A 21,347-nucleotide genomic window follows, 5' to 3' on the forward strand; every position below is an offset into this window, starting at 1 on the left:
CCTGTTTTTTTAATGTTACATACATTAATGTGTACACCGATTTTTTCGAGGTTTCTAGACCAATTTGCAATTTTTTTTTTAATCGACTGTAGAAGTTTCCGTGGTGGTCTCATAAAAATTTCTGGATCCAACTCCTTAATTCTGATCCTGCAGAGTTACTACCCGCCTAAGTTATCAAGATTTAGGAAGTGTTCAGAGTGAATTAGTAATATTGTAGGTACCAAGCAAAGCCTTGGACTCCAAGTTACAACTCCTCAACCCTGATGATATCGGCCCCGATTATTATTTATTAAAAGATGTAAGGAGATTCGAAAAATCGGTTACTACATAGTTCCTTCCCATCTAGGTACTGATATCAAATTCAGATATTGTATTTGTAGGTAATTTTATAACATAGAGGAGTTGGGTAAATTAAAATACACATTATAAATAAAGAATATTTATTTTTCTATAAACACATTATTCCTTTTTAATTTTTATAATCCTTTTTATTAAATCTTGACTCACATCATATAAATCGCGGATCGCGTTGGGCTTTCGTCAACGAAGTCGTGTGCGTGGATGGAGAAGAGTTCAGCGGCCGGGCCGCGGGCCGACGTCGACGAACTACCCAGCACGCGCGGCTCCTTAGCTAAACAATTTGTGCATCGAGGTCAGGTAAAGATTACTTTAATCTCTAAATCACATTTGGACACTAATATACATGTATAACTACGGTCAACAAATGTCAATATTGAGCAGTACGAGGGGGGCCGCGGAAGCGCGCGGCTCGCAGCCTGCGTCACGCGGGCCCGTACGCGCACTCACCGCGCCGCGCGCCCGGCGTCTCCTCGCCCGGCAGCACGGCGGCGCGCCGCCACTGGTCGCGCACGCGCTCCACGTGCCGCAGCACGCGCACCACGTTCATGCCGGCCAGCTTGCGCACGTCGTCCTCGCTCCACGCGGGGTCGCGCAGCAGCTCGGCCAGCAGGTGCGGGTAGCGCGACACGTCCTCGAGCCCCTCGGGCGGCGCGTCGATGCCGTCGTACCCCGCGCCCAGCCCCACGTGCTCCACGCCGGCTACGCTCCGGACGTGGTTGATGTGCGCTACGACGTCCTCTACGGTCGCGCGCTCGCCGCACGTGACGAGTTTTGCGTAGAAATTAATCATCACCACGCCTCCGTTCGCAGCGATCATACGCAACAGCTCGTCTGGTACATTTCTAGAAGAATTACAAATTGCGGCGGCTCCCGAATGAGAAAATACTACAGGTGCCTGTGACATTTCCAGAGCGTCGCGCGCTGTCTCTTCGCCGGCATGCGAAAGGTCCACGATCATACCCAGACGATTCATTTCACGAACCACGGCGCGTCCGAACTCTGTGAGTCCACCTGAGGTGCCAGCGGCGCGCGCCCATCGCGTATCACATGTATGAGTCACCGTAAGATATCGAGCACCGAGATTATAAAAAGCACGGAGAACCGCTAAAGAATCGCCCAGGGCATGGCCACCTTCCACTCCTATCAAAGAAGCAATTCTTCCTTCACGATGCGCATCTAGCAACTCTGTAGCATCAGTGACTAAAGCGAGATGTGCAGCGTTCATATCCACTATTCTCTTTATGACATCCATCTGTTCGAGTGCCAACTGCACGGCGTCCTTGTCTCGGGCGCCGCACGGTACGTACGCCGACCAGAACTGCGCGCCGACCTGCCCGTCCCTCAGCCGCGGGATATCCGTGTGAGACCAGCGCGAGCGGGCCCACGGCTCCAAACCTTCCAAACCGGCACTTAAATTAAAATCTCCAATTTTATTATGTAGAAATTTCCGAACATTCCATGCTAAGTCGTTGTGGCCATCGACGAGCGGCGAATCACGTAACATGCGCCGAATAGTTGTCAACCTCTGTTCGGGCGTTGCGCGTCCCCCGCCGCCGAGCGCGAGTGGCAGTGCCAGAGCGGCCCCGAGCGCGGCCAGCACCACCAGCGCTGCCAGGGCAATGCGCCAGCGCGGTCGCCGCGGCGTGGGCTTTTCGTCAGAGCTCCCTGATGCGGATGCTGATAACGAATCCGGCGCCCATCGTCCACATCTCTCGGCAACATCTGGCAGTGAACCAGGAAAAGTCATGCCCTCCGGTACTGCCGCCTGCAACAATAAAAACAGAAACTAAACATTTGATTGGAGGCAAATCCGATAGGTAGCTTCTATGAAAACGTCCAGATGATACTACGACATTCTGACTAAGTATATAATATGCGTTATAGGTAATTCTATCCAATGTGCTCGTTTGAAGACCATACTAATATCAAAGGATGGATCGATTCGGTGTCTAGTCTCATTATTTCATGAATAAATATTTTAATTCGAAGAAAATAAGCAGACACCACAGTAAACAGTAGGTACCTATTATTATAATATGTGCTGCTCGAACACATAAATGTATTCAAAACCATGTCCTAGGTAGGTATAAGAATTAATGTAGAAACACGTTGGATAATAATTATTACCTAGTGTTCAATTGTTCATCGCATCGCATGATATCAGGCAGGGGTCTCGGGCTGGAACCTAAATAGTCTGTGACCCATTTACAGAGGGAACTGGCGTGCGGCCCGCGCCCCGTCTCGCCGAGATTTCACATCAACAGAATGCGCAATAACAAAATTGTGCATCTGCTGTTGTAATTATTATTTAATGGAATTCATGGTTAAGTTCTGATTTACTTCTACATATTTGGATGGTACATAAATCCTATATACTTCTTTATATGGATGATATGTTTTTATGACGATAGGTACAGAAAAAAATCATTTTTGGTTAAGACTTTTATCACATCTTTTAATATCTACTCATGTGCTTTTAGGTAGGACCTTTGAAACGGGCCGCTATTTTTCGAAGCGCGTTCGTAGGTGTCAAAACGAGCGAGATATTTGTGCGAGCGCGTCTACTACGTACACACAATAATTATCGCACAAAAGAGCATTGCTTTGGATCTTGAATTTTATAATATCTTAGATGTTACTGTTTTTGTTTTTATACATATACAAGTTAGACCTTGACTGATATTTCACCTGGTGGTAAGTGATGATGCAGTCTAAAGATGGAAGCGGGTTAACGTAAAATAAAATGCGTAACGAATCATTACCCATATTTGTAAATAAGAAAGTGTTTGTTGCTTTGTCCTTCAATCACGCCGCAACGGAGCAACGGATCGACGTGATTTTTTGCATGGTTATAATTTAAAACCTAGAGAGTGACATAGGCCACTTTTATCCCGCAAAATCAAAGAGAGAAGAAAATTTTAAAGATTCAGAATCAGCTAGTAACTTATAATGGTACTAAGAAAGAATTTTCAGAAATTCAACGCGTTTGAATGAATATGACAGATAGGTAGGTCCAACAGCTGTATTTATAACCGATAGGTCAGTAGCATGACAATAATTCGCCTCGTGTTCAATAATGCAGAAGACACACACGCGCTGCACAGGCAGGGCTCGCAACTGAACCCAAGCAGCCTGTGACCCATTTACAGAGGGACTGGCGCAAACAGCGCTGCCCGGGATTTCACTTTAGCCGAGTGCTCACTAAGCAAATTTCATCACGTTTATTGTTTTTGGAACAATAACGGTGATTTTACTTTTACCATAAAATACGGTAGCGGTCTGTATTTTTGTACTCTATGTCTGTATTTTTTTTACCCGACTACGGTAAAGCCGAAAGGAAGGGTTATGGTTTTAGCAATCTATGTATGTATGTATGTCGTGCGTTGTCGACGGCAAAAAGAAAACATTCTTTGGTAGACAAATAAAATCATTGGGGATGCCGTCAATCAAGGATAAGAAATACGCACGACAACGGCATTTGAATTGAATCTTACTCAAGATGATGATAGCACTAAGCACCTATCTTGTTTCTTTCTTTTTTAGTTTATTTTACTTGTACCAAGTCGGGTTCAAGTTGTCTCATTTTTCCATAAATTGAGCCGGCCATAGGTTGATGATGGTGATGATGACGTTTGTATTTTTACGGAGTTTTCCGTAGTCGGGTTATAGTTTTTCATCTTTTTTTTTTAAGTAATGATAGCCTAGTCACCTAGTGGTAACACTAAGCTAAACTGATTCCTAACTACATTGATTAAGACATCTGCCTCCTATTTGGTGAGTCCAGAGTTCGATTGGCACGCACCTCAAACTTTACCAAGTAATGTGGGTTTTAAATATGTAAATTTTACATATTATTATTTATTTTAACGGTGAAGGAAAACATCGTGGAGACACCTGCATGGCTGAGAGTTCTCCATAATGTTCTCAAAGGTGATGTGATCATGTGAAGTCTGCCAATCCACATTTGGCCAGCGTGGTGGACTGTGCTTATACCCTTCTCGTTCTGACAGGAGACCAATGCTCAGTAGTGAGCCGATATAGGTTGATGATGGTGATGATGACGTTTCTATTTTTACGGACTTTTTAGATAATAATTATATACATATATGATATATGTATATATCATTGGATACAACAAATTTTGGACGCATTTTCAGTTAACGTAGCGCTACGTAGCATATTCTACGCGCATGCTACGAGTGTGAAGAAGTACGAAAAAAACCCGATGTACGGAACCCTAAAAATATATACTTAATATAGAAGGAAAACTTATGAAGAATGTTTTCTTAAAATCTGAATAAAATTACATCTTTAAAGTTCAATTTGTTTTTTATTAAAGTTCAATCAAACCTTGAGCTCAATAACGTAAACCTGGAAACGGATTGATTTTTACGAATAAAACATGAATAATCGAAACTCTCAATTACGATGCAAATAAGTCTGCCAAAAATTCAATATTTTATATCCAGCGTAAATAACGCCAATCACAATTTGCTTTTCATACAATAATTTTCTGTTATCTGTCTTCTTTAATAAAATGAAAATCCAAAAGTAACCTACCTAATTTCTATTTTTTTCTATTGTTGCTTGAACTTCACAATTACCTCATCACTAGATAGGTATCTACTATTCACTTACTCGTCTTATTAACCCCCGACCAAAAAAGAGGGGTGTTATAAGTTTGACGTGTGTATCTCTGTATCTGTCTGTGGCATCGTAGCTCCTAAACTAATGAACCGATTTTAATTTAGTTTTTTTATTTCAAAGGTGGCTTGATCGAGAGTGTTCTTAGCCATAATTTAGGAAAATCGGTTCAGCTGTTTGAAAGTTATCAGCTCTTTTGTAGTTACTGTAACCTTCACTTGTCGGGGGTGTTACAAATTTTTAATTTACACTTGTCTAAGTACAATTTACAATAGGTAAGTAATAGAAAAGAGTTGATAACTTTCAAACGGCTGAACCGATTTTCTTCGATTATAGCTAAGAAGACTCTCGATCAAGCCACCTTTCAAACAAAAAAAAACTAAATTAAAATCGGTTCATTCGTTTAGGAGCTACGATGCCACAGACAGATACACAGATACACACGTCAAACTTATAACACCCATCTTTTTAGGTCGGGGGTTAAAAGTAAAAATATTTTTGACTTGATCTCATTTTGAATAATTCTAAATCTTTTGATATTCGTGATTATTGACGTAAATTAAATATTTCCCAGGATTCAAAGCCGAAGAAACCAATATAACATTTACTTAGTTCATTACCTAAGTTATTTCACGTTTTCCCGTAAACGTCGGAAACTATTCGCTTGAATACCGCCAATGCCTCTCTTAAATGTAGCTGTATCTATATAAAACAGAAAGACGTTTCGGAGGGTGGTTTTCCCTCGATCACTAGGCCCGCGTTCGTTTCGTTCTAATTGCTAACAATAATTTGCTCGGACTTAACGGATTCTGTTTCTGACGTAGGTACCAACTATCGTTTCTGAAAGAAAATATATTTTATCTTCTAATAGCGATTTGCCCCGACTTCACCGGGGCTTAACAATTATCTTATATATAACTATATACATTAATAATATATAGCCTATAATCACCCACAGTCTACTTTTCAAATGGCGAAAGAATTTTTCAAATAGGTACAGTCGTTTCGGAGATTACCCTCCACAAACTCACAAAGTTCGCACTCTTTCTTTATAATATTAAGTAGTAGGTACGTTATACGTATAGATTCTAGCGCGCAAGTACTGTTCCGGAAAGGAAGCTAGTTCACAACGTTGTTTATAATAATTTTAGATTGTTTCACTTCAATGCGTACTGTAATGTGTCTAGTTTACTTTAGTAGTCATTTAGTAGTAGTAGTTATTTTATCGTACCTCAAGAAGAAAAAAGAAACCCTTATAGGATCACTTTGTTGTCTGTCTGTCTGCCTGTCTGTCTGTTCCCCCGTTAATCTAGAATCATGAAAGGCAGGTAGGTAGGTCTTATAAACACAAGTAAAGGGAAAAACGCGAAAACCGTGATTTTTGTACATCAAAAACTTGCAGTGTTCTTCATAAAAGTGTTAGGGTCTATCTTGTACGATCACAGGGAACCCTTTATGTGAGTGTCCGACTTTCACTTGGCCGGTTTTTTTTAACTTTGTCCTCCTTGTTATCATTTCAACGCATAAAATAGCCAGATTTAAAAATATGAACCGGAAAACTCACGATCTCAATGCTTAACAGGGATAGTCGTGTACGAAATATATAAAAAAGCTCCGATGCGATGCAAACAATAAGGATCGTCGCTCGGGTGTACTACGTAAACTTTTCACTTAGTTCTAACAACTGAACATTTACTTTGGCAGCTGCGAAAGAGCTTTTTTCAAACTGAACTAATGCAAAGTGGGTAGCAGAATGTATGTCACCTTGGAGAATTAAGATAAGTAATATTTACGCGCAAAACTTGGAGGCTCGTTGCGGGAGAAGCAGACCAACGGGAAAGTTTCGAAAACACGACAAGGCAAGCGAGGGGCGGGCGGGCCTGCATCGATTCCCTGCAGGCTAGACACGGGCCCACGACTGCCTGCCCCCGCGGCCGGCATAATGTTGCGTGAAATCTGCGCCCCCATTGTTACCTTACAGCTAGCCATCCTTCCGCACCGCTCCTTATACAACAGACCTGGATGCTCCATGAACCGAACGGGCCTTAATGAATGCTATGCTTAATTGAAAACGATTTATCTACTATATCAAAAGCCTGACTATACAATACACGTTTACAAGAAGCTTACCTACTGCGGAAAATGCTCTTAACGAAACAAAAGCGCTTCCGGCACCCCATAATATTTACAGCAATTTCCATATCTGCCTCCGATGTCGATATATAAATAAAAAATCGAGTGTAAGTAAGGACCTACTAGCAAGTGTAAAAACATAACTTTACAGAGCTCTAAGAGCGTTTTAAAAATTCCTTAGCTGGGAACTTTTTGTAAAACGATAAGAACGATACATGAATGTTTATTGAAATATCCTACTTTATGAAATGAGTAAAAAGATAGCATTATCAATATCTTATACCAAAAATGCAAAACTGTATGTCGATCTTCTTCATAAAACCTTCACCATTCACCTTCTCACAGCCCATTCGGATTTAACCGATTTCAACAATATGTAGATTGCTTCTGGAGATGGACCTATTACGTAGACGACTTTTTATTCCTTTACACTTTTTTTTACTCAACCGATTAGGGGATGATAGGAAATCTCAAAGAGTAGTAGATAAACATAAAAAATATCTATGATAATCCACCAGACCATACTAACATGATACTAATATTATTGAAATGCAAAAAGTCTGTCTGTCACCTCTTCGATTTTGACGAAATTATGCGCAAATTGTAGCGTCAAACATAGGATTTCAAAATTTCAAAATCAAATCATTTTTTCAAATTGGTACCCAATTGTACACTTTTTTTACAGATGGTCTGGATTTTTGATGGTCAGTTGCTGAGTTTGTAAGATGTAATGATGATAATTAATTACGTAAACTTAAAATTAAAGCTGCGAGGGTTCCAAACGCGCCCAGGTTCATTCCGGAAAATAAGAGATCCCACGGAACTTTTTAAAATCTAAATCTTTTTTTTTTTTTTTATTCACTATAGGTAAGCGCTTGACCACAATCACACCTGATGGAAAGTGATGATGTGGTCTAAGATGGGACGCGTTTACCTAGAAGGTGCCTATTCACTCTTGTTTTAAAGATACCCGGATTGTAATTGGTAGGAAACACAGATCGCGGAAGAGTATTCCAAACCTTAGCCATGCGTATGAGGAATGAAGACGCAAAACGTTTTGTGCGTGTAGATGAAGATGAAGTCATATTATATGCCTAGTCTGTTATATTTAGTACAGAGATAGCAGTGATCATTTATGTGGATGCAGCTTTGTGCAATGCTTCGTTTGTAGTAATAGGTCATGTTCATGTAAGCCTTGTCATTTCGGTAGCTGTTACGTAATGAAGATGTCCCAAGTTAGCACTCTCAAGAGACTAGGTGTTAACTGCTAAACTATTTGTAAATATTTTATGCGTTGAGAGCTCAAGTTATGGAGAAACATTAGCACAATTTAGCTGACTTAGGCATGCAGATTAGAGAGGTTGTACTTGGGATTTATTTATGTAAATAAATAGTAGGGTAAACAATTTAAAATATTATATTAATTTGATTTATATTATTTTAATTTATTAATTGTAAGAAAAATTATTAACTTTTAATGAGATTTCTCGAAATATTATTCATTCTATTGATGGAATATCTTGAATTCTGTTTCTGAAGTCTAAAGACTGGAAAATCATATCATACATAGGTACATAGCGCTGCATGTCTACATACCATACATAAAGATCGTTCTCTATATAATATTATATGAATTAGGTACTATAGCAGCATGCAATAGGCATGTGTAGGTATTTTTAGGGTTCCGTATCTCCAAAACAAAAACGGAAACCTCATGGGATCACTTCGTTGCCTATCTGGCTTCGTTGGCTGTTTGTCGTCTGTCAAGCCCCGTTAACGGAATCAGAACCCAGATTTTTATAAATGTTTGATATTTTTAAATTGTGTAATAGGTATTACTAACCTATTTGATAAGTATTAGGTTAAGCATTTTACAAACCTCTGTGTTAAGAGGAAAGGAAAAGGGTTAGGTAATCCTACAACAATAAAAGTAAAACAAATGGAATCTACTTATTGAGAACGTGTTTTTTTCTCGGATTCTTGAAAAGATTGAATTGAATTACAAATTTATGCTCAGAGTTTCCTTTCGACCACTCGCTCGTAATTTATTTCAGATTCACCCAAAGGAACAAGCTTTTACGTATATATTGAGCTCTCCGAGTTCTACGGACGGGGTTTTTGGCACGGACCAGTAACATACTGTTCATAATCACGGCATGATGCCACTTCAGCACAAACATCGAACACAAAAAAAAACAATCAATTACGAGTCGGAGCCGCACATGAAGGGTTCCGTATCTTCGTACAAGAAATAAAACTTTTTTAATTTTTTTAATTAGCATGTTAGCAATTTTAATGTTGTTATTGTTTGTTGTTATAGCGACAATAGAAATACACTCTGAAAATTTCAACTCTTTACCTCTTACGGTTCATGAGAAACACCCCACTGACAGACGTACAGAGTACAGACGGAAGTGAAGGCTTAGAATAACAATAGGCTTAGAATATAAAAAATTCGGTCAAGTGCTAATTGGGCCTCGTTCTTTTAGGGTTCCGTACATAATTTTGGATGTATGAAATATATGTTCTCCGAGCAAGAACATCGCAATTACCCTGAAAGAAAAAGATAAACATTGTTCGTTTGTTTTGGTTTTCCAGCATTTGTTGTTTAAATACATACTCGTAATATACCGAAATTTCGTATTCCTAACAAGTTTAGTTTTTGAGATAGCCCGCGTCATAAAAATGGTCTAATACAGATGGAATAAGAGCCAGCGCGTGCCAGATCTTCGTTATTTTATAAAAGCTGAAAAGTTTATCTGCGTATTGTCCCTAACACAGGGAGGAACGATCAGCGACTATGAAGTTTCGATCATGATGGCTTTGGGAGATAATAAAGGTGTAAAAAATCTTACGTCAAAGTATAAATTCTATTTTTTTATATATTTTCTTCGGAATAGTATTAGAAATCACGTCATGCATTGGTAGATACTGAATAGTGGCAAACCTCTGCCAGACACTTTTAAATTTTTTAATTTTAAAGTCGTCTGACAGAGGGTTACACGTTGTGTAATTTCAACTTTAAGTATTACGGTTCACGAGATACGGACGCGACGGATGGACAGCAAAAGCTAATCCACGCTGTCGAAATCCATAATAAAGCTTTCCCCGATTAATTTTTCTAAAATAATTTAATGTAAGCACAGAATTAGTTTAGTAGTTTTATTATAAACCGAGAATAATATACTTATTCATAATTTTTTTTTCTAAAGTTTTAATACTTAAGGTAGGTACTTTTACCAATATTCGTGCAAAACAAACAATGGTAAAATTATTCTATGTACAAATTAGGATACATAAGTATAAATTACCTCCTTTCATAATGATAGAGAGATATTTTTAAAGTTACAAAGCTTTTTTAGATGAACGAATTTTTCAAAAGTAGGTCATCTTTAAAATTAGACGGGCTACCTTAATGAAGCATACGGGAGCGCTTCTATAATCATGAGCATCACAAAAATATTTTTATTTTTTTTGTAACAATACAACAAGTACATAATAGAACAAAATTGACAAAATAACATTTGAGAGTCTGCATTATGTACATCGACCTCTACTACTACTTCGTACGCTGGACTTACGATTGCCGACGATAAGCAACTTGATTTTCGCTATTTTGGCGTTGATAACAGCAGGAGCGTCATGTGAACGCAAGTCAGAACTGATTTTTAGTGATGACTGATGAGACATTTTTGACAAAAAAAAAACCCTAAATCGGTCCAGGCGTCTTCGAGTACCTAATCTCCAACATACATGGAAAATAAAAAAAAAGATTCCGACGAATTGAGAACCTCCTCCTTTTTTGAAGTCGGTTAATAAATAATTCTAGTCCTAAATCTAAAGTACATATATAGTTAACTTGAAAAAGTGTTTCCGTTATCCTAATCCTACTAATATTAGGTTAAATATGTGAAAGTGTGGATGTATGGATGTTTGTTACTCAATCACCCAAAAACTACTGTACGGATTTGGCTGAGGTTTGGAATGGAGATAGATTCCCTGGATTAACACATAGGCTACTTTTTATCCTGCAAATCAAAGAGTGCCCGCGGGATTTTGAAAAAGTTAAATCTACGCGAACGAAGTCGCAGGCATCAGCTAGTGTATGATAATAAGAACAGTAGAATGAAAGAAGATACTTGTTCTGGCAAAAACGCTACGTCTATCTACGAGTAAGTACCTACCACATTCTTTTAACAAAAGAAGACATTGCGATATTCCGATTCACGAGTCCCAACAATTATAGCGTAAAATACAATACGAAAAACTTCTTGGCCTATATTTATTGAACTCGAGATTAAAAATCATAATAATGTTTCATATTCAAAGACACACAACATGAATAGAAATTTATACCTACTGCTTTTATTCAGTTCAGCTTTGTTTCTCTTTATTGTGTCATCTCTTCGCGCTATGAAGTATGTATGTAGAAAGAACATGCATGTAGTTATTATATAATATATAGTAGGTATGTAATATAAATAAATAAATTTTCTTACATTTCACAATAGTTTAAATGTTTTTAACCCCCGACCCAAAAAGAGGGGTGTTATAAGTTTGACGTGTGTATCTGTGTATCTGTGTATCTGTCTGTGGCATCGTAGCTCCTAAACTAATTGAACCGATTTTAATTTAGTTTTTTTGTTTGAAAGGTGACTTGATCAAGAGTGTTCTTAGCTATCATCCAAGAAAATCGGTTCAGACGTTTGAAAGTTATCAGCTCTTTTCTAGTTACTGTAACCTTCACTTGTCGGGGGTGTTATAAATGTTTAATTTACACTTGTTTTTGTTATTTGGTTAGTTAAGCTGATAATTTAGTTGGTAGTATTGTTAGGTAAATTATTGTTATTATTTATGCAAGAACCCCAGGTTGGGTAAAGGCCTCCTCCAAAGATGTCTATTAATCTCGGTCCTGTGGTATTCGGTACCTTTTCGGCCCAGCTGTTCTTTTGATCTCATCTACCCATCTTGCCAGTGGTTTCCCCTGCTCCTTTTACAATGAGGGCCTCTCCGCAGAGTTACTTTTACGGTCTATAATTTCGTTTCATCGAGTTTGCAGCGGACATGAAGCAGTGTCCAGTCAACTGATAGCCATTCACCGTCAAGCTTACTGGACTGCAAACTTGTCCGGTTAACTTGATCGTATGTAGCCGGCGTTATAGTAGTAGTAGTAGTAGTAGATATTACGAGCACGGAATACAATATAACAGTACTACGTTAACTCACATGATATCCCTATCCAGTATTTTTACTTTAGCATAGGTTTAGTACTTTTTATTACATTCCTTTGTAGGATTTCCACGTAGATATATTATTATAATATAACTAGCTGTGCCCGCGACTTCGTTCGCGTGGAATAGTGACTTTTCGCGCTTTATATAGCCACGGACGCTCAGGCGCGAGGCGCCGTGATTCTTTAAATTGACATAACTTTTTTATTTATGAACCGATTGACATGAAATAAACACTAAATCCTAAGTGAAGCTTACTACAATATATTAGTGAAAACCGTATCTAAATCGAATAAGCCGTTTCTGAGATTAGCGTGCACAAACACACAGACAAACAGACAGACAAACAGACAAACAGACAAAAAAAATATTAATTACGATTTCGGGTTCGGCATCGATATAATAACAACCCCTGCTACTTTTTTTTATATATTTCCATTGTACAGACACCACTTTTCTACAATTTTATTATATGTATAGATGTGGGCTCAACTTTTTTGAGTGATAATTGCATTTTATAATCCAGTAATTCAAACGATCGTTAGCTATTATGTTGGATATAGCCCTTAAGAATCTCATCTTAAGAAAATAGGTAGTTTAGCATAATAGCGTTATCATTTAAACAAGAATAAAAGGCTCTTATATTCAAACAACAACTGTTGAATATTTATGAATATTTTTTGGAACTTTTTCTACTAAATACTAAATAAATAAGTAGGCTGTATTAATTATTATTATTTTATTACCTACTGTTTGAAGTGTGTGTTTCAAATTATTCTTTTCCTACATTTGCATATTATATACTTACATACGACGTGTAGATCTTCTCGAAGTAAGAGAAACTAAAAACTTACGATTTTACTTTTTTGGTTTCAAAAGAACCACAAAAAACTGTTATTCTTGTAAAATTTTAAGGTTCAAAGAAATACTCCGTACGGCCGTTAAAAGTTTATCCAGTCTTTATTCTGCGTATATTCTGGAACTTAACGGTATCTTAACATCCCTTTTGTGCGATTATATCTTTCGCTAAACACCTATGTGGCGTCTTTAAGGAGTCAATTTAGTAAATTATACATGTTAATGTAAATTTTATCAACGATTCTTTTTTAACGAGGTTTATTTTGAAATATGTAAAAATGGAAGTTATAGCTACATACTTACAAAAACCTTAAATATAAATTCCTGGTTTATTAATAAAACTAGTCATCGATATAGAATGGAGTCTACATAATAGCTCTAACTTAGAATAACTAATAGACAACGCACCGGTTGGTCTAAAAGCATAAAACTTTTTACAGCAGTTCCTCATAACATAGGCACAGTTTACGAAGAAATACTGTTTGAAAATTCATCCTTAAGGGTTAATTCACATTTTCTGAGAATGAATCGAAATTCAAAATTTTACCTGGCATAATGACCTTTAATTTATCACGTTCAAATTAAAACCTAGAAAAAAATCTTCCCAAGGGGATTAAATAGATGGGAAGAAATCACATCGGATATACGGCTAGTAAGTAATGAATGCAAAGGAAATGTGATTTTATTAAATAATTCAATGGTGTTAAGCTTCACTGCTTAGTTAGAATCAGGAAATAAAGACGCCGGTAGGGCGTTGCACTCCCTAAGTCTTCAGCCGTACCAATTAGAAAAGAGGAAGCTAAGCGCTCCATTCAAGTTAGTAAAACTTGAATGACAATTCAATATGAGATTTGTAATAGTGTGATAGAATCTCCGAAAGTATGAATTTTACATAGATATTATACATTTCACAGAGCTGTGATAGCCAAGTGGTAAGACGTTGGCCTCCTATTCGGGTGTCGCGGATTCGATCCCGGCCTCTAACTTTTCGAAGTTACATACTATTTAACCCCCCCATCCAAACAGAGGGGGTTTTATAAGTGTAACGTGTGTATCTGTGTATCTGTCTGTAGCATCGTAGCTCCTAAACTAATGAACCGATTTCAATTTAGTTTATTTTTGTTTGAAAGGTGGCTTGATCGAGAGTGTTCTTAGCTATAATCCAAGAAAATCGGTTCAGCCGTTTGAAAGTTATCAGCTCTTTTCTAGTTACTGTAACCTCCACTTGTTGGGGGTGTAATAAATTTTTAATTGACACTTGTTAAGCAATTAAATATCACTTACATAACAAAGAAGGAAAATTTTCACAAGGAAACCTGCATGCCTGAGAGTTCTCCATAATATTATCATAGGTGTGAGAAGTCTACTAATCCACATTAAGACAATGTAGTAGACTGTCACCAAGCCCTTCTCATTCTGAAAGGAGACCAGTGCTCAATAGTGAGCTGGTGATAGGTTGATAACAGCTCATTTCTTTCACCAGAAATATTATTAAGCCAAACACGGCCAATTATATAAAACGAATGAAAACCTTCTAATGATTAGGTATATTAATTTCAAGATTTTCTTATACACAAAACAAACTCAGATTTCTTCTTAATTAGAACAATACATTATCATATACCTACTTAGTATATTGTTGATCTTAGAATCAGTAAAACTTTTATCAGCATAACTTTGTTCATTCAATTGCAAAGAAGAAACTCGATTCGTTTAACTGTTATCCGTAAAAGTTTTTATCTTGCTTGGAGACAATGATGTATCTATATCTACCTTCGCCCCTCTTCCTTTGTAAAAAACCTCTAAAGGAAAAATAGTGCCGATGGAAGTAACATATCGTGCCTCTCATATTCCTTTATGAAATAGATATTTAGTATTCATTTGGGTTAAAGAATTAAGTACGATATCTGCCTTTACTTAATTATATTTCAAACCAACTAGATAAAGCCCGCGGCTTCACCCGCGTGGATTCAGGTTTTTAAAAATCCAGAGGGGTCACCACGATAAAGGAATGGGTCCAAATAATGTCTTTATTTGGTAGGTATCTACAGTATCAATTTATAACCGACAGTTTCTAAATCCCATCCAGATCCCATCAGTTTTGGTGGCCAGATCCTTTGCAGCATCAGGTTGAAGAGTTGGCATGCAAATTTTTTATGGGATAGTGCCGCAAAGTGTCTCTATCGATTAAAAAAATATAACTCAAATCGGTCCAGAAATCTCTGTGCAGGTATGTACCAACGTAGAAAAACGCAACTCTTCCTTTTTTTGAAAGTCGGTTAAAAAGTAGCCTATGTTACTCCTTTGTTAATCCTCTCTTCAGCCATTCCGAAGATTAGACCGTTCAAACAAACAGACAAAAATTTTTAAAACGTGTGATTCACATAAGGTACAGTTCAAATAACCATATGAATAATAATGCTTAAAAGTAAGTACTTAATATTCTTTTCAACCTAAATAGCAGGCAAAATATAAGTATGATAAAGAGTTGCGAGTTGTGGCCACGAGGTCTGCTCTGAGGCTCTCAAGTTTATTTCTTGCAAATTGTAATTTTTTGCCTACTTTTATTCTCTGACCAAGTTTGCCGTTTTCCGTTTTATTTATGATCATTGCTATATACGGTTACCTTAAAGATTGTTTCTTTAGATATTATGAGCGCTTCAATCACCAAATGGAAAAAAGCAGTTTCCGACAATCGGATCCTATAGCAGATATATGAAAAGAAATGAGAAATTTTTGTTCACCCAAATGCCTATATAGACAAACTGGAAATGAATTTATTATTTCCACGGCATTAAATATGGTTTGAATCTGCAATATTTTCATTTGTTATTTTGTTACTGAAACCGAAAGTGAGTAGTACAAAATATATCTATGTGTATAATATTTTACAGTTACCTGATACATACTACCTACAAATTGTGTCATGTTATTAAATGTATCATTTACATTCCTTTGTCTACGACATTGGCTGACAAAAACCACGATTGATGGTTGTGACTTTGCAAACTTTTGACTGAAAACGTTATTACTATTGTAGGTAGGTCCTGATGTGTTGACGAGGTTTTGTTTATAATGCTCAAAACTTGCTTTTGGAGAAAATGTTGTGGTTTGAAATGATGGAATTGAGTTAATAAAAGTTTTTTCATCTCACTCGCGCGGAAAGGATTTCTTTGTCGATGTCTGTGTGGAAAGTGGTAATTTTAACCGTTAGCGTGGAAAGTAAGCAATGGTGCCAATACTGGAGGTACTGGCGCTTCTTGTATCAATCATCTAGCGTTTTCCTTGCTGTAGTAAGATGAAAAGTTGTGTGTTTTGCACGGCTGCAAATTTATTTGCGCTCGTGCCTTTGTATTGCTCGCTATGCTGAGGATTATATCTTTGAACCACTCGCTTTGCTCATTTTCAGAATTGTCTCGGAGCAAAATAACAACTTTTTTTCAAAAAATTCTCATACATCATGTTTTTGCTTTCTCTGTATAGACTAAACATTTTAAACAATAATTAAAGAATCTGCAGAATGTTTAGTCTCTACAGTGCAACTAATACATTGACATTGACTATGAGTAAATTTGTTCACCTGGAAGAAAAATAATTAAGGTTTATGTAGAAACTAGATGATGCCCGCGACTTCGTCCGCGTGGATTTAAGTTTTTTGAAATCCCGTGGGAACTCTTTGATTTTCCGGGATAAAAAGTAGCCTATGTGCTAATCCTGGATATTATCTATCTCCATTCCAAATTTCAACCAAATCCGTCCAGTAGTTTTTGCGTGAAGGAGTAACAAACACACACACACACACACACACATACAAACTTTCACCTTTATAATATTAGTGTGATGTGATTAGCTTTTTACATCTGTTATTTGTTGTTACATAACGTAAAATTTTGAGAGTTCGTCGAACATACCGTGCAAAGTAATTTTTACCTTTACAAAATCCCGAGTGGAAAATATTTCGATCTTCAAAGAAAATTCTAAATTGTACCGGTACTTAAGAACGCAGCGTTTTCTGTTGAGGCTTTCTTGAAAGCTCTCATTATTATTATAATACGTCTTCCCTACAAGAAAAAAATGTTATAACGGACCGCGACTTTACCGAGAATAAAATATCGTGCCATGAATGCTACGAATTTTATTGTTGAACTAGCTGTGCCCGCGACTTCGTTCGCGTGGAATAGTGACTTTTCGCGCTTTATATAGCCACGGACGCTCAGGCGCGAGGCGCCGTGATTCTTTAAATTGACATAACTTTTTTATTTATGAACCGATTGACATGAAATAAACACTAAATCCTAACTGAAGCTTACTACAATATATTAGTGAAAACCGTATCTAAATCGAATAAGCCGTTTCTGAGATTAGCGTGCACAAACACACAGACAAACAGACAAACAGACAAACAGACAAACAGACAAAAAAAAATTAATTACAATTTCGGGTTCGGCATCGATATAATAACAACCCCTGCTACTTTTTTTTATATATATTTCCATTGTACAGACACCACTTTTCTACAATTTTATTATATGTATAGATATAGGTACCTAAACTTTTTTGTTTTTAAAAACTACATTATTTAAATACTGTCTTAGGTACATCATCATGTGATCATGATCAATCTATCACCCTTTAACTACTGAGCATGGGTCCGCTCTCTGAATGAGAAAGATTTATCCATAGTCTACCACGCTGGCCAAGTACGGATAGGCTGCAGATTTCACGCATCTTTGAGTACATTATCAAGAACTCTTAGGTAGCCTGGTTTCCTCACGATGTTTTCTTTCACCGTTAAAGCAAGTGATATTTTATTGCTCAAAACACACATATCTCCGAAAAGTTGCATGAGTTAGAGTCCGTAAAGTTAGAGTTGCGTGCTCGGCTTGAACCCCGGACTCCCCGAATGGGAGGCCGATGTCTTAACCAAAACGTTTTCACCACGTTTTATTAAACTGGACTAATTTCTTAAACTGGATAATTTCAAGTAAAGTTTTAATATAAACCTGTGAGGATGATACTGCCATTGGCGCAATTAAAATGCCATAAGCCTACGTTGCCGTATTAGTTTACAAATTGCCAAAAACCAAATTAAATTTGATATTCGCGGGAAGACCCATATACGCGTATCAATGTGTTTATGTTTATTAACCCCCGACCCAAAAAGAGGGGTGTTATAAGTTTGACGTGTGTATCTGTGTGTCTGTGTATCTGTGTATCTGTGTATCTGTGTATCTGTCTGTGGCATCGTAGCGCCTAAACGAATGAACCGATTTTAATTTAGTTTTTTTTTGTTTGAAAGGTGGCTTGATCGAGAGTGTTCTTAGCTATAATCTAAAAAAATTGGTTCAGCCGTTTAAGAGTTATCAGCTCTTTTCTAGTTTTCTTGTAGAAAAGAAGGTTAGATAACCGTTAGGTTCATAATATTATGTCAATAGACAAATGTCAAGCTGTCAAGATGGACGTTGCCTAAATACATAATTATTTATTTGAAAATGATGTTTTGGAAAACTCAAATACTTTGGATCGTCGGGGGTGTTATAAATTTTTAATTTACACTTGTTTTGATACCTTTACATAGACCCCTCAATCTTCGCTGACTATAAAACCCGGTTATCACTATACAAACAAACACGCTTGAGCTGCAGAGAGGCTTCGATATATTTTCACTCTCGTCGTGTTCCTAATTTTACTGTTACTGTTCTTCGACCTATTTTCTAAAATACGACGATCTACCTTTGTGAAATATTTCAACATTATAGGTCAACGAGTAACATGCATAGCCGAAGTATAATTATTATTATGTTGTAATAGGTAAGATTTGGGTTAATATGTGTGCGCGTTTATCACCATGTGTGTGACAAACATTACTATGGGGATGGAAAAATACTTAAAGTTAAAGATTTCTGTGAAAAGACACTCATCGACTGCCTCGTGAGTCAGCAATAATGAATTAATTTTTACAATACTGTAACAAAAATATTATGATCTTTTTAATATATTAAAACTAATATTTATTGCAAAAGAAACAAATGATTCTATCATTACGCAAGCGGATGAATATGTCAGGGATGCTGAGAAATATGACTCATTCATCAAAGTCCTTAACCTAGTGAGGAATTTGAACATCTCTGTAAATGCAGAACTTTATTGCATTCGAAATGTAATTCTCGTTTTAATTAAAAAGTTACTGTTACGATAAGAGAAAAACCATTAGTCGCCTTGAATTAGAGTTACCTACATTACAGTTTTATGTTTTAATCTTTTTACGAACAATATTTTACAAAATTAAAAAAATATGGATTAAATTTTTTAACGGAGCTGGTAATTAATTACAAATTAACAGCAATTAACAAACTACAATTAACAAATAACTAGGAATAAAAATATACAAATGGCTGTAGTAGTATGTAAAAACTTTTTAATATCACATACAATTAACTGATATTCATGATACAACAACACAAGGTATACACTATGGATGACATGTGAGCACTACAAACAGATCAGCGTGGAGGAGACCCCTATCGGGCCACGATAGCATGCGGGTATGAGAGAGGGCGCGAATATTCGACACGTACGTGGGCATGCGGAGACGTGATAGCCCGGCACAGGCAGGCGTGAGCCGGCGCCACCTGGTAGTCCATGTAGTTCCCGTAGCCCATGTGGTCGCAGGTGCACGCGCAGTTCTCGATGTGCCTCCGGAGCTCGAGTTCGATCTCCCAGGGCGGCTCCATGAGCGCGAGCAGGCGGGCGGGCGCGCGCCGCGGCGTGCCCGCGCCTCCGCGCGCTGCTACTGCGACCGGGGCCCGTGCGCGGGCCGCACCTGCGCGGAGCCACCTGCCGCCCCGCCCCCCGCGCGGCTCGCCTCACCATGCAGCTCCCACTCAACGCAGCGGGGCGCCGGCGGCGGCGCGGAGCTCTCGGCGGGCCCGGGTCGCTCCGGCCGCGGCGGGCGCAGCTGACCGCACGGCGACGCGCATAGCGAGCTGGCCGGCTGCCGGCAGGGTAATGCCGCGGCCGCGAGCCCGGCCGAGCGCCCGGGCGGCCCGGCCGCGCCGGCGCCCCGAGCTCCACGTGACAGCCTGCTGCCGCCCACCGCGCGCCGCGCCGAGTCGCCTCCGCTCCCTGCACACCCTGCACACCCTGCAACGCCGACCACCGGCCAAATCTTTCAGACGCACAATCCTCAACTTCAATTTACGTCTCGCAGGTAGATAGCCAAAACAAAAAAGTATAGGACTCATTTGAAATATTGTTGAATATATATAAGATACCGTGCCATATAATAATTTTGGTGCTTTGTCAAATAAAGCATTAAGAATATATATTCATCAAGACTTTAACTTTACTAAAATGCAACCTATACACCCAATATTATTTCAACCAAAAAATCTCCATAGACTATTTTAAGAAAATCTAAAAAAAAAATACAATAAAATAAACTTCTTCGAAAAATTTATATTTACAAAAAATATACAACATAATAAACAAAACGTATTAAATGTATTTAATCTTATTGGTCTAAGTGATACACCATAGATTTTTACGCCTAATTACTACATACATAATCCAAGAAACCTTGCGCCGCGTCTCTATAACTTCTATGCGTGCTTTATGGGGAAAAATATTTTTGTTATTAATATTATAATGTAAATATACTTGCAGATACAGAATCAAATAGTCAAAACTTATCTAGTAATGAAAATTTCTCGTAGACTTTGATAACACTACAAAATAAAAATTGGAAAGAAATCCTTGTCTCTTAAACTTAGTAGCCTGTGAAATGTAGGTTAATTGGCGTTCTCTGGTTACCAGGACAAAGCTAAAATAAAACGATAATTAAGGCAAAAGGAATTCAAAATAGACTTCAACATTAAATTTGCTCGAGTTGGAGCTTACTCGCCAATAATGAATAGGTGTGATAGGTACCACCACAATCATACTATTATGTAAGTAATGGAAAGGGTCGTACCGTTAGCAATGAGGAATACGACGATGTAGGTTTTCTGTATGTGTGTGCATATCATCTAATTGTACTAGCCGAGTTTAACATTGAAACCAATGGGCCAACTTTGGAAGCCTTCATTTGGGCCCAAGTAGGTATCTTTTAATCCGGGAAAA

The 21,347-nt window shown here is 37.9% G+C and overlaps 1 protein-coding gene across 1 annotated transcript; it reads right to left on the reverse strand.

Annotated features, from left to right (window-relative positions):
• Nucleotides 1–430: 430 nt before the first annotated feature.
• LOC123868232 (dipeptidase 1-like) lies at nt 431–20,219 on the reverse strand. The gene is made up of 2 exons (XM_045910662.1): nt 19,805–20,219; nt 431–2,125 (listed from the first exon to the last, which is right to left on the reverse strand). Exons 1-2 carry the CDS (start codon nt 19,958–19,960, stop codon nt 782–784), a joined length of 1,500 nt encoding a protein of 499 aa, XP_045766618.1. The 5' UTR covers nt 19,961–20,219; the 3' UTR covers nt 431–781.
• Nucleotides 20,220–21,347: the final 1,128 nt, after the last annotated feature.

Source organism: Maniola jurtina, chromosome 9, assembly GCF_905333055.1.
Source record: "Maniola jurtina chromosome 9, ilManJurt1.1, whole genome shotgun sequence".
NCBI lineage: Eukaryota > Metazoa > Arthropoda > Insecta > Lepidoptera > Nymphalidae > Maniola > Maniola jurtina.

Coding starts and splice junctions, on each gene's coding strand:
- LOC123868232 (XM_045910662.1), bottom strand. CDS start 19,960: ATGGAGCCGCCCTGGGAGATCGAACTCGAGCTCCGGAGGCACATCGAG. Junction 2,126..19,804: donor TCACGTCTCCGCATGCCCAC/GTACGTGTCGAA, acceptor TTATTGTTGCAG/GCGGCAGTACCGGAGGGCAT.